At 42.6% G+C, this 13980-nt stretch overlaps 1 protein-coding gene across 1 annotated transcript in view; it reads left to right on the plus strand.

Annotated features, from left to right (window-relative positions):
• Positions 1–13980, plus strand: part of Sp1 (transcription factor Sp8) — a 77863-nt gene that overhangs the window by 18764 nt on the left and 45119 nt on the right. Inside the window, exon 2 of the mRNA XM_076622692.1 lies at positions 3342–3383. Coding sequence (XP_076478807.1) covers positions 3342–3383 — 42 coding nt within the window. The remainder of the gene's footprint in view (positions 1–3341; positions 3384–13980) is intronic.

Here is a 13980-nt window from a genome sequence, read left to right on the forward strand (position 1 = left end):
TTACGACGTTCAGCCAAAAGTTTGGAGACCCTCGAAAGGCTCCGCTTTAATAGCGACACGTTTTCGCGAAAACGGAAGTAATTAACGGTGTTCCTTCGTTGAAGCGTCCCCTGTCGCGGGATTGACGATCGATATCAGCGACGATTCTGAATTCCGGCTCTCCCTTGTCGTCCCCCATGACGACGACACGCACACCTTCATCTTATTGATCTGACATCTACGTCCGTGTTAATTATACCGCGCGTTATCGTTCGGCCGATATCGTTGCTCTAGAAACAATTTGTTAGAGGACAATATTATACTTTTAAATTATATGTAGGAAGCACGCCGTCTCGATGTTACTAGGGAAGCCGTGCATGCAAGAAAAATTGCAACAAAATCTTGTCCCTTTATCATGGGAATTTTATAAAAGATGTCTTTTCGAGTTGTGTCGTTCATTTTTCGATTATTACCATTACCATTGATCAACTCGTTAATCATCGATCTTGTTTTTAACATTAAGATTATTAGAAGGAATTCCAGCAATTCGTTGAATATTTCTTACACATACTCTACGCGCTTTTACGTTTCCAAATTTTTGATAAATTCACAAAAATCCTCCACCGAGCAAATTTTTGCTCGTCGTTAAACCGAGAAAGCGTATGGAAATTCATATTTTCGTGGTAAAACGCTGCTGAGTCTATGGAAGAAATGGAATCTATAGAGAAATTCGTCCCTCTTACATCACGTCGAATACTTTACTATGCACGCTTTGTTTATTTTCGCGTGTTATATATTTCATACATCTGTGCACCTTTACATTTCCCATAAATACATAAATGTCCGTAAAGTATACGTCGTCAATTACGAAGGAACTACGACGAAATAATTCACTCGTATCGATGAAATTTGACGAGCAAAGATACGTTCACCTTGCGTTTCCTTGGTTAATTGAGAGTTTTTAAATGGAGGAACGTCACTACGTAAGATTTAATGGCGTCAGTTTTTGGAGAATCGACGCGTGCGAACGTCGCAGGTGCAGTCGATTCGGCAAGCAAATGGTACGTACGTACGTACGTAGCCGCAGGGACGACGACCATCGTCCGAGTTCACTTCCTGGGCCCGTTGAATATTTATCGACGTTCGTCTTGTTTGTAGTTCGTCGTGGCTTGCTTGAATTTAAATATCGTAGTTTTCCCCGTGTGTGCGAGTCTCCTTCTTCGCCTCCATTTTTCCTCGACTGGTACTCGCCAGCTAGTATTATTTATAGGCACGGCGTGCGTGTGCCGTTCGCCAAGAAACGTTCCGGCTCTCTTCTAGTAAAAGAAAAATCGCGAAAACATCGTGTGCCTGAATAACAAGCTGACAAGTCCAGCTATGTTTAGAAATCTCTCGGTGCAATGTAACGTATCGTCGGTGCACGTGACTTATAATACATACGTCGTCTGTATTTATTTGCGATCGAGCGTAATACATACAACGCAAATGAAACCATCGCGACGTCGATAAATTCGAATTTTTATTTCATTGCTTTCTATCCTATCCGCTGTTTCGTATTCTCGTAAAGTGAGAAAAGATTTGATCGCTTGAACCACCTCAGAAGATATCCCGATAAATTTATTTCTGCAGAACCGAACGACATTTTAAACAAATAGGATCCTTCCGAATTGAATTACTCGATTATCCAATTCGACTAACCAATCGTGAAATCACTGGATATTGCCAAAGGACATTATCGTAAATCGCCGTAAAATCTGCACGTACTTAGCAAACTCGATACGAACGTTTCAACAATTTCTCCGACGTTTTCCTCGCTTTTCGAGGGTCATGGAAATCATTTACCGTAAAAGCACCGCCGCATCGACCCTCCGTCCTGAAAGCTCTTGAACAAAGCTCCGAAACCTCTTCCAGAAACGCTGCCCTTTAAACCGGCGAGGAAGCGCTTGGTCCTTTAACGACTAAAATTCCAACGGCAGGAATTGGTTCACTGACGCATCCGTTTTCTACTCTTGGAGGAATAACGAGATAGAACATGGTCGCGTAAACCGCGGGATTATTGCGCGGAATTTATCCCGGGAGGAGCGTTGGCGCGGCGCACCAGCTAAAAATTTACCGCGCGCAGACTACCCTTGGCGCAGTTTCGCTTCTACCTTCCCCCAGCTGGGTAACGAGACGAGACGAGTCGGGACGCAGGAGCTCGAGAAAGGCATCGTGAATCGAGGCAAAGGCAAGGGTACACGCAACGGAGTTTCTTCTCCCGCGGGAAGGCGTGGTCGGGAGACGCGCGACGTCCATTTGTCTCGTGCGCCTCCCGCACCAGGAACGCCCTCGCATCCCACGGGCATCGATCACGTCTTCCTCTTACCAGCCGCATCGTACCGCGCCTGTGTACACTTTACGCGCACCTACCTTCCTACGTGTACGTACACGTACGAGTACTAGAACGTTCGCCACCCCTCTCGGTCCCGCTTCCCTCTCCTGCACAACGAGAGACCCCGACACATTCTGCCCTTCCATCCATTCGTCCGTCCACGACCGAGGAACCCAGCTTTCGCTACACTTTGCTCGGGATTTGCAGAGAAAAATACCGTGAAGCGATCTTACTTGAACCACTGCCGGCTCGATATCCCCGTTAAGCGTTTTAGCTTTCGAGCGAGTAACAGACGATTCTTCGGTCAACTTATTTTCATTTTTTAGCTACCAACGTTACTCTGGCGCAACGCTAATTTTAAGGATAAAGTGTAGAGAGAAGAGGAAGGATATATGAAAGTCAGGCTTTTGGTGTTTTCGAGCACTGGAATTTTTTCATTCATTTTACTTTGACGATTTTACGTTTAACACTTTGCACTCCTATGTCGAGCGTAACTCGACATCAGTTTTTATCTCAGCAGCTCTTTTGTCGAGTCCCACATTCTTTCAGTCTCAGCTTTTTTTTATGAAACGTGCGAAAGAAAACCAGGATTGTATCCTGGAAATTGTTTCAAGATATATCATACACTTAAAAATTACAAAATACGACAATAGTGTGAATAAAACTGATATTTGGGTGGATTTGTTTCTTCCTTTATTTATTTAAATTGTCTTATTTTGTAGTTAAAATAAATTTTAAATAGTCTTATTTTGTAGTTAACGTAAATTTTAAACAAAACACTTAAAAGCGTTGGCAGCTGCTGGTAATGAAATTAAAATAAAATTCGGAGTGCAAAGAGTTAACACGTTGCTTAACGACTAGTAATATTATCGAGTGCGTTGAGTTATATTTGTTTAAGTTACTATTGAAATTAATGTCTACTTAAAATTAGTAATAAGACAAATGTTTGCATTTCCTTCAGAATACTAATTTAACGTAATTTCTGTTTCAGCCGGTGAGTAAATCAACCTTGCCACAGCCTGTGTCGTTGCCAGTATGTATAGGTTTTAAAATATCTCTCTATTAATACGGAATCAAGTTAGATTTCGATCGATAATATAAACACGCGGGAGATTATCGTTCGCAATTACTTCTTGTCACGCCAATTAGTAGACTCGTTGATCGTTGATCGCGTTTCCGGCGTGCAAGGTACGAAAACTATGGTACTCAGGTATGCAAAACGTCGGCACATATTTATACATACGTGCCGGCCCGTGAATATTCATGCCTGTACGAATGATATAGCATGGTTCGCCGGTTAAGCGCCATCGCGAGCCACTCGAACGAGACCCAGCGAAATTGCGTTATCGCAGAAATCGCAACGCATCCGGGAAGATACACGACGAGTTCGTCTAAGAAAAAAAAAAGAAATACGCGATACAAAGTAGAATTGACGAATTGACGGAGAAAGAGAAAGAGAGGGGAAAAAAATTGAGAAGGGTTGAGAAGGGTTGAACCCGTGGATCAATCGTTTCCAACACGAAGCGTCGCGTTGTCTTTTTTTTTTTCACCGTTCACGACGAGAAAGATTTCCCGGGAACTACTTTCAACCTGACCACTGATTTGTCCACGTAAAATATTCAACGACGCGTCTTATGCAGACTCCTTAGCGTCGAGTCGAAGAATTCTACAGAGGAACGTGTTGGAAAATTGTCTCGCACGCAATATTTCGCGGAAATACTTACAACATAATTACAGCCGCGAGCGATGCAGGATGTCGCAGTTTGCGATTGCGTGCGAACCACGCGGCTCTTCAGCTTTTTGCGGAACTCGTCGAACAAACCAAATTCTATTCGTCCTCTCGTAAAACGCAATCCACGTTAAGTGATCGAATATCAATCGTTTCATCGAATGAGCGATCGAAAATCAATTATTTTCTTGGTGTCGTTAGATGCTTCCAAATGAAATATTGCGACAAGTAGACACTAAATAATCTCAACTTTCCTCTAAATATTACTTTAAACGTTATATGCATTCTGGACACTTGTGTACTTTTTAACTTGCCGTAAGTGTATAAAAATACGCAATTCAATAATAAGACTTGGTCATTGGATGGACTTATAATCGCATTGGCAGTCCTCTGTTACCTCGACGAATTAATCTCAGCGTTTGTTCACGATACTTTGGTCTTCCAGGTTAACATCTTCGCGAACGATCTCCGATTTTATATGATTCCGGTATATGCAATTACGCAAACAGTATCTCCGAACGAGTCGATCTCTTCTCCGGATATTACCATAAATTAAATCGATCGGCATTGATAATGTAACTTCCTTCGTCCATCTTCTTCCTTATGTATTTATATTCTTTTTTATTTTCTCTTCTTCGTCGTACGTTTCTTATTCATCGTTGCAACTCCTTTGCTTCCTTGTACCCGCACAGAGCTTGCGCCTGTGATTTGCCGAATAAACGAATAGATCTTCAGATTTCTGAAAAGTCTGGCGGAAAGAAGCGGAAGAGAGCGTATCGAGAAGAAACTGGATCTCGTAGCGCGACCTCGATTTGGTCGATCGACTCGCGATTTCGGTAATCGAACGACGACGATTAACAATCGCACGGTCACGCATGCCTACACGCACGAAATTTATGCGTCGGTATTTTTCTCTCTTTCCTCGTCGCACACGCGTCAAGTCCGCGCCGGCAAAGCATGGACGGGATGTTGCATATGCATGCCCCGATTGATATGAATGCATCGCTGCATACTAAACGGCCTCGCTGCTATCTGATCCCATTTTCCTTTCGGCTGCGAAAGGTCTCTGCTCGGTCGTCGGTTCGATCGCGACGCTCCGAGCCGCCTTCCACGCGGAAACGCACCGTGCGAATCTCTAATTATCGCTCATTCCCTCGTTCATTAACGCCCCGTTATTACCACGACCACAGTGTGCGACGTACCTCCGAACAAAAGTCGATTTCCAAGTTTTGGATCGCGTTGCTGGCACCGATGGCCGATCAAGATGGAATTTGGTGAACATCCTGGGTACAGGTAATGGTAAAACGTACACAGCTTCGTTTACAAGTGTCGGAACACGTCTTGCTGTCGTAATAATTGTCTCGAATTACGAAAGAAACGAATAACCGATCGTAATGCCACATTCGTAGAGAATAAAAACGAAGAATAAAAATCATCGTTTGTAAGATCTATCAAAGGAGCATGACGAATTAACGAACGATTAGTCGAAGCGGAAATTTCGCAACGCAGATCCACCGCTGCTGCCAATAATACTTGGAAAATTTGATCCGGATCGGCAACCGATACCTTTCGGAAGCGGAGCCAAAGTTCTTTTCTGGCGTCGAACTTTCTTCGCTTTCCATCTCGGCCGGTCTCTAATTTCGAAATATCGTTATCGACCGACGAAAGGCGCGTAGATCGAACTGGAAATAGAGCCGAGAGGGCGGCCATTATGGATATATTGGTCGGCCGAGCGAACCGCCGATTTTATCTGCGGAATTTCGAGGTCCGTCCCGAGCTGCGTGGGAGGATAATGTTTCCCCTTCTCGCGCCTTTCGCTTTTTACCTCCTCCCTGCAGCTTGTCTCGTTTCTTTTTCTACTTTTTTCCCCTCTTCTCTGTGTTCTTCGTCTTCCGTGCTATCTCCCCGGCTCGTAAACCGGACGATCTTGCATGTACCACTGACGTCACGAGTCTCTCTCTCTCTCCCGCCATTCTTCTTTCACCGACTCGCGGTCTATCGGCATCGACCTCCGGGCAGATTCGCTTAAACGCCGCTATTAGTCGAATAGACTCTTATCGTAATACGTTAAATCGTCGGGACTCGTTCTTGCTCTCGAGAACATTCCCCTTTTTCTCGTCCCGTATCGATTGCGTAAAGAGGATTTCGCGACAGGTTATATACACGTAGGGAAGAAGACGAGCAAACGAATCGGCAACGAGTTAAAAACGGCAGCTGTATCAGCCAATAACGTTTAAGGATGGATCGTGATCGGTGGAAACAGCTGCGTCCTAGCAGCCTCCTTATCGATTGACCATCGACGATAACGACGAGCTCCGATCCCGATGCCAGCTCGTACGACACTCGCTAACAGCATCGTGCCTCGTGTAATTCACCGGCTAGACGACCGGAGAACACCTTTTTGCTCGAGCCAACGATATTACGACTCGTTCGTATCTGGTCTGTTGGTTGCACGCATAGTGCTCGCATCGGCCAACCTCGGCGCATTCACCCTCCGCCTCTTTTATCGTATCTAATTATCGAAGGAATTATCCGATATCATTGTCGAATCACACGCAGCTAACCCTTATTGCGATTATAATTATCTGTGACCATTTCTTCTCGATTATGGTCTCTATCCGTGTTTCTATCCGCGCTCTTTTTTATCTCTGCTTTTGCCACGCTGGTTTTATCGTATTCGGCTGGCATTCCGTGTTCTCGAGCAATTGGCAGTTTGACTGGCGATGAAACCGCGGCGGAAATCGTCTTCACACAGTGACACGTTGAGTGATTGATAACGTACATCCGTGAGATCGATAATTGAGATGCTAAAGCAGCCGAGCCACGCCGGCCACTTTATCCAAGCCGCATCTCGTACGGTTATAGAAGCTATAGGAGTTAATGGGCAGGCATATCTATCGAGAAGATCGATACCTAATTGGGTCGACTCTCGCGGGAATGTAACTGCCATGTACTTTCACGTATCGGCTCTAATTATCGTGGAAATTGAGCGGTATCATTGACACGTACGATACGCTCGCCCCGATATTCCTACGGTTATGATGGTAATTGTGGTTTTCCACGGTAGGTGTTGAGTCCGATCTTTGGATCGTTGACGTTGAAAGAAAAGTAACTTGTTATGGGGGTTAATTACGAACGTGTGGTATTTAAGCTACATGATGGCTTTCGACATATCTTGACGCGCATCTCGCTTCTCATGGCACGCACTTCGATACACACGCCATCTCAGAGTCGACAAACTATCGTCGATTGTGTTTATACTGCATTTATTATATTCTTAAAGATATATTCATCGTGCAAGGACTCGGAACCCGATATTACGTAAAATTATCGTATTGAAGTAAACGTTAATACGATATCCGAGTATCAGAGTATATGAGAATGATTATTAATTAGAACTAATTAGAAATTTAATCAGGAAGATCGGTAATTTCATTTATGTGATTATACAAATTGTAGGATCATAGGATCGGAAAAGCCTAAGGTGGCGCTTGTCAATGCCGAGTATCGAAGTATTTCCCTTCGTCAACGAACGTACGCGATTTTGTTCTTAGACTGAAACCTAACGTTGAAAAGTCCGCCTCTGACGTATAATTTCGTGGGCCGTTCAAACGTCGAAACTCATGCTGGTGCCACGAGGGAGATATATGACTGAGCACCCTCGTCACTGAAAAAAATCTTGCGCTAGACTCGGCCGTCCGAGACTCGAAAGAGTTTTCGGCCCTTGGGGCCAGACGCGATCGTCTCGCGTGCACCATAATAGGCAACTTCGACGAGGTGTTATTAAAGTATCTTTTAATTGTTCCTTCATTCTGCACGTGGGAACCGGCCGAGACAGTCTGAAAATCGTTTCTTTACGTCGGACCGTCAGACCGTCTCGTTGCATACAGTTCGCAGTTTCACGAATGCAAGCTCCAATTAGATATTTGTTTCGAGGAACAAAAAGATGCTTGAAACGATCACGCCATCGAACGATTTCGAATGTATCGCGTATAGTTACTATACATTGTATCTGGCGAAAGATCGACGAATCTCGGCAGCTTTGGGAGCAAGGAACGAGAAAGAAAAGACAGCGAGGAATCGAGCGGAGAATGAATGGACTTGGTAACGTTATACGTGGACCGGTAATTATGACTCCTCTAATCACCGACAATTACCGCAGTTACCGGCCTCGCGGCGTTATCTCGACCGGTCCATCTCCGGCTCGCCGTTTCGCTCTCGAGACGAGGAAGAGGAACGAGCGAACGAAGAAAAACGAAGAGAACGCGGTACAGTTCGGTTGCTGTGCAGTCCATCATGGAAAGAGAGAAAATATTTGAAAAATGCCTATTATTCACCACAATTGCCGGTAATTAATAACGATTACTGGTAAACGTGCTCCTAAAATCATTCGTCATATTCGTCGTCGTTGCAACCAATTTATGACAGTTTGTCATTTTCTCGGTTGAGTAATTGACATTCAAATTGGATCCATTAATTGTACAAATAGAAATGAAAATGCATACCTACATGGAGGATATCGGGGGAAAAAGGAGATAAAGAATTGATAAAATAGGAAACAAAAGATTCGATGAATTACCCTTTCTTATTTCCGTGACCGGTAATTAGTTAGGAGCCGTGGAGGGGACGAAGTGGAAAGGAAACGAGACTTTCTTCTGAAACAAAGTCTACGACCAACCGATAATGAAAGCGCTTTAATCTACGTTTTATCGATTACTTGCTCAATCTATGAAAAAGTGGTCGAGTCTTTCCTCGATTAGCAAGCTATACTTTAGTCAGGGATAATTTCTTTTTCGAATAATTAACAGATGGTGAATAATGAATCGACATTTACGACGACATTTTACAAGTTAAAAATGCAGAATTACAAGCAACGAGCTGATTAGAAAACCATTTTATTACTTCGTAAGTGAATTTCACTGATCCGATTACACTACTTGATAGAGATATCTATGCATAAACCTCAATTTATTATAATAATAAACGCAAGACGATCGAGATGTTGTAACATTTCTGAACGCGGTTATATCATCTTCCCGGCAAATCGTACAACTGAAAAATTTCCGGGAAAACGTTCTCGCAATCAGAATTCCCTTTCAATAGTCTGATTTTCTCGATGACCGATCGCGCTTCGAAAAGCCTCTACTGGAAGTAACGCGATTGAATTCGTGTACGATAGCTCGAGGGCTTTTACCCACGATGGCTATCCATAATCCTGTAACGCGATCGTTCCCATAGAAAAGTGTTCGTTCGTTTGGAAACATTGCTGTCATCGAGCTCTCGTTACCAGTCTCGTAACATAAGCTTTAAAATTCTCGATCAGCGTATTACCAAAGATTTCGACGAACTTTTTACAAAGACAATTGATCGAGGAGATAATAAGCAGCGTTTGGTATTATAATTATTGCGTGTTAATTAGACCTGCCGTCGAAATTGTTATATCTTCTCTGATAACATATGCTTCGAAATTCTTATTCGACGTATTATCAAACCCTCCGTGAAATTTTCTATAAGTAAATTGATCAAAGATGCAACAGACAATCTTTGGCAATGGACGACTCGATGGTTAATTAGACTCGCTGTCAAGATCTTTATATTTTCGAGAATAACGTATGCTTCAATATTCCCGATCGATGTATCACCAAAGATTTCGAGGGGCTTTTTGTAAATAAATTGATCAAGAAAACGATAGAGATTCTCTGCTAACGAAAGACTCGATGGCACGTTAATTAGACGCGCTGTCAAGATCGTTATATTTTCGCGAATAACGTACGCTTCAATATTCCCGATCGATGTATCACCAAAGATTTCGAGGGGCTTTTTGTAAATAAATTGATCAAGAAAACGATAGAGATTCTCTGCTAACGAAAGACTCAATGGCACGTTAATTAGACGCGCTGACAAGATCGTTATATTTTGGCAAATAACGTACGCTTTAATATTCCCGATCGATGTATCACCAAAGATTTCGAGGAGCTTTTTTGTAAATAAGTTGATCAAGGAAAGAATAGAGAGTCTCTGTTGGCGAAAGACTCGATGGCATGTTAATTAGACGCGCTGTCAAAATTGTTATATTTTCGCCAGTCATTGCGCCTCACGCAGCAGCGTTACATCGGTCGAGGAGATATCAGATCGCCACGCTCCGATGTCGGCTATGTAATTCGCTCGGGCGTGCAGGCCCGTCTGGTTTCGAGCAAGAAGAAGGGCGCAGGGGGACACGGGGATATTCAAATGCCGCCACTCTTGTATGGAAATACGCGAGATGTAAAGATGACGGTAAGATACGCGAGTCCCGTCGCGGAGATATTACCAGCTGCTAACGCGTCGACTAAATCACCGACCATAATACGATAGCCGACGGAGTTCACCACTTTCGCCTTGCCGACCACTTAACCTCGTGCGTATTAATTCCTATAATAGTCTCCGTAAACACACGTTTTAATGAAAATCTTCCTCGAGTTCATTAGAATTGGCCGGTTTCGCGTGATTTTCACGCCTTTCGTTTCACGCTCGTCTGTCGTTGCGGTTGGCGATGAGATCAAAGTCAATACGAGGGGGGAAAACACGATAAATCACATTTTCTACCTTTTATAGGCAGGCATTACAATCGTGTGATACAGTAGCAGCAGCAGTTTCAAAATTATCTATTTATTCTCTTTCGGGATCTGATTATTGTTATTCGATATCACGTGAAAATTGGAAAGATTATTCTTTGGAATTCTATAAATAATATCACAATGATACGAAATATCTCGTAGAATGCTCGCAGAGTTTCGAAGCTATTCAACAAGCGTTCAGGCGTACAGTCTATTTAAAACTATCGTTTCTTTTTCTCGAGATGCTTATAGAAGATTTATAGAATCCGATCAATCGATCTATAAACCTTCTTTTGCTCTAACTAGTCACAAGTTATAACGAGTTTCAAGTATCAACATCAGGTAGCTTTACACGTGGCCGTTCTTTGTTCTCCCTTTTTCGCTTAAATTATCCAGATCTGGTAATTTTTCTCCTTCTATTCCCCGAACCCTGACATCGTCTAGCGAAAAAAGAAGTATTCGAGCTCGACTGAATCTCGACGAGCCCGTAACGAAACCACGACGTTGATTATAAAACCATCGCACAATATGGTCTTGATGAAGCCGGCTTTTCCCGCAGTCGTTCATGTGAGCTCGTTCCACGAACACCCTTACCCCTATTCAGCGTATAGCTACGCGGACGCGTGAGTTATTTCTGTTGGCCCCCTTTTCCTTGCCGTTGACGGCGACCAGCATCGGGATAGCGTGGTTGTATATAGATGTCGCCGCTGATGACAGAGCAAAGGCAATAATTATTGCAGTGCGCGAATCGCGATTACAGGGCAGCTGGTTGGCTCGCACGAGCAGAGTCGATCCGGGCTCGACGCGACGCGATGTAGCGACTCGTTTCATTCAGCGACATCGGTGCATCCAAGCATCGCGGATGCTAGATAGACTGTGCGATCCACCTACGTACACATATCGACGGAAACTGTGCACGAAAGCGCCCACGTATACCGTCATTTGCACGTCGATATCGATGTTTATGTATCGATATATCTTGACCTGTCTGGAAGTCGATTCCCCTAGAGCGTACCGCGTCTCTCCTTGGCGTCGTCGTTACTTTCGCTTCTCCTTCCCCGTAGCCATAAATTTGCCAGTCGTATAAAACGTTTCGGAGAGTTCCTTAGAGGATCCGGACTTTTCCCGTGGACACGAACAGGGACGCGATCTACGCGTCGAATCGCGTTCATGCATTACACTTTGCAATCGTGGCCAGCCTTTCTGTCCTTTCGTCGACAGTCGACCTACTATATGTGTAGCCACTAGATTGTCCTAAAAGTTTCTTTCGTTTCATAAGGTGATAATAGACGAAAAACAATTTCTGTTTTATATTATTTTATCGAATTAGATGCGATCCATTTCGTTCTACTTCTATTATTATGTTCGTGTTCGATAAACTAATATAAAACAGAAAACATTGTGCGTCTATTATTTCCTTACAAAACGAAAGAAACTTTTCGGACAACCTAATACAACGAGGGACCAAAATATTCGAATAGTCGATGCGTTGGAATAAAAGGAACGATATTTTCAAGTATATGTGACTGTGTATCGTATGAAACGCTTACGATAATAAATGTACATGTAATAAATGTATAAGCAAATACAAGTATATATACAGATATAAGTAAATATACAAGCAAATTAATTAATTATATTACTTTGCAATTTATAGCAGGACAGGGTTCGCGTTATGATGACACTTTATCGATATATAAATAATGAAATAATATAAGTAACCTCGGTTCATTAACATTTATTACTATAAGCGCCGGTATGTACGATTACATCGTTTGAATACATTTAATAACGTAAAAACGTATAGTTGTTTTTATTTCTAGCCATAAGATTTATGTATCGGCGATCTTACCTTCGTTCGTCTTTTTTCTCCATTTTTGCAGCGAGCGAAGATAAAGATCGTGCGATTTGCTTGAAATCTGAAAAGCGCGCACAGCTCAAACTCTAAACAGGGCAAACTCGGTATCTAACACGATAATTATCGCACGCGCAACGCTATCGACAGAATAATTACCAGGGCATACAGTATAAATTCTGTAATGAGTGTAAACATCAATATTTATAACGCGGTTGCCAGCTCAATTTCCCACAATGTTATAACGAATACGATGAAGATACGTCGATAACCGACTTCTCCACTTTATTCCATTGCACGTAATTACGCTCTTACTCACCGACCATAAAATCCCGATCACGTGATCGTGTTGCGGACATCCGTTTTATATTTTCTTTTCTCTCTTTCCAACTCCCTCGGTCTTCGTTCTCCTCTCTCCATCTCACCATCTTTTTCTCCCGTTCTGCAAGCACAAGATCTGCCAAAGAAGGTTTTACACAGCCTTCCTTGGTATCAGGAAACCAACAAGATACGTACGCGTAAGGTGTTGCGAGAGATCACCGATCTCCCGTACCTTTCTCCATTGTCTCTACCTGAATCTTTAAAATTCTGCCGATTTTTCCATCTGTTTGTAAACGAGACGCGAAATTGGTATCGCGTTTCGTTTCGTTTCGTTTCGTAAGACCTAAATTTCATCTTCTCGATAGAAACAAGGAGAAAGGCAATGATCTATTAAACGACTGTTCGAAGGGGTTTAGAACACACACGATTGTCACCAATTTTTCCAACTTTATCGATAGCGATGCATTTTAGTAATAAGAAACGGCACTCACAAGATGACGTGGTCGGTATCGTGAACAACGATCTACCTCTTAATTGATCGTGGAATAAAAAAAATTAAGTGATCGTAGAAAAATAAACCTTATTGTAGATCCACAACTTCGTGCTTTAATTACGTGTAATTCTTCTGCCATGCAATTACAGACACAGTTATTACCTTTTCTATAATTGGATATTATAGTAGAGTCTCCATTATCAGAACTGCCATTAACGATTCGATCGATTATCGGAACATCGGTTAACTTCCGTCCAACGTTATAACGAGCATCGAGTATTTTATTTCATGGCGATAGATTTTTTACAGTATTTATTTCAAGCTACGAGCCAACTGAAGAAAAAGCTCTTTTACCGCCACGGTGATGATTAACGAATCAATGGAACAACAAAATCGTTCAATAAAACGATAATAAAAATCGATGGAAATTTCGAATACGGTTCTTTACAACAATACGAATATTTATAAAATAGTTGGAAATAAATCACCTGCTCTGGTCTAAAAACTAAGTTACTCCGTTATCCGAAAAGTTTGATTATCCGAACAGCGTGCGTCATTAGTTGGCATAATCAAGATTCTACTATATTTACTTCAGAACGCCACAATGCTCGAATGTCATAACCAGTAGCGAAGTCA

This window comes from Bombus vancouverensis, chromosome 11, assembly GCF_051014615.1.
Source record: "Bombus vancouverensis nearcticus chromosome 11, iyBomVanc1_principal, whole genome shotgun sequence".
In the NCBI taxonomy this organism is placed as follows: domain Eukaryota; kingdom Metazoa; phylum Arthropoda; class Insecta; order Hymenoptera; family Apidae; genus Bombus; species Bombus vancouverensis.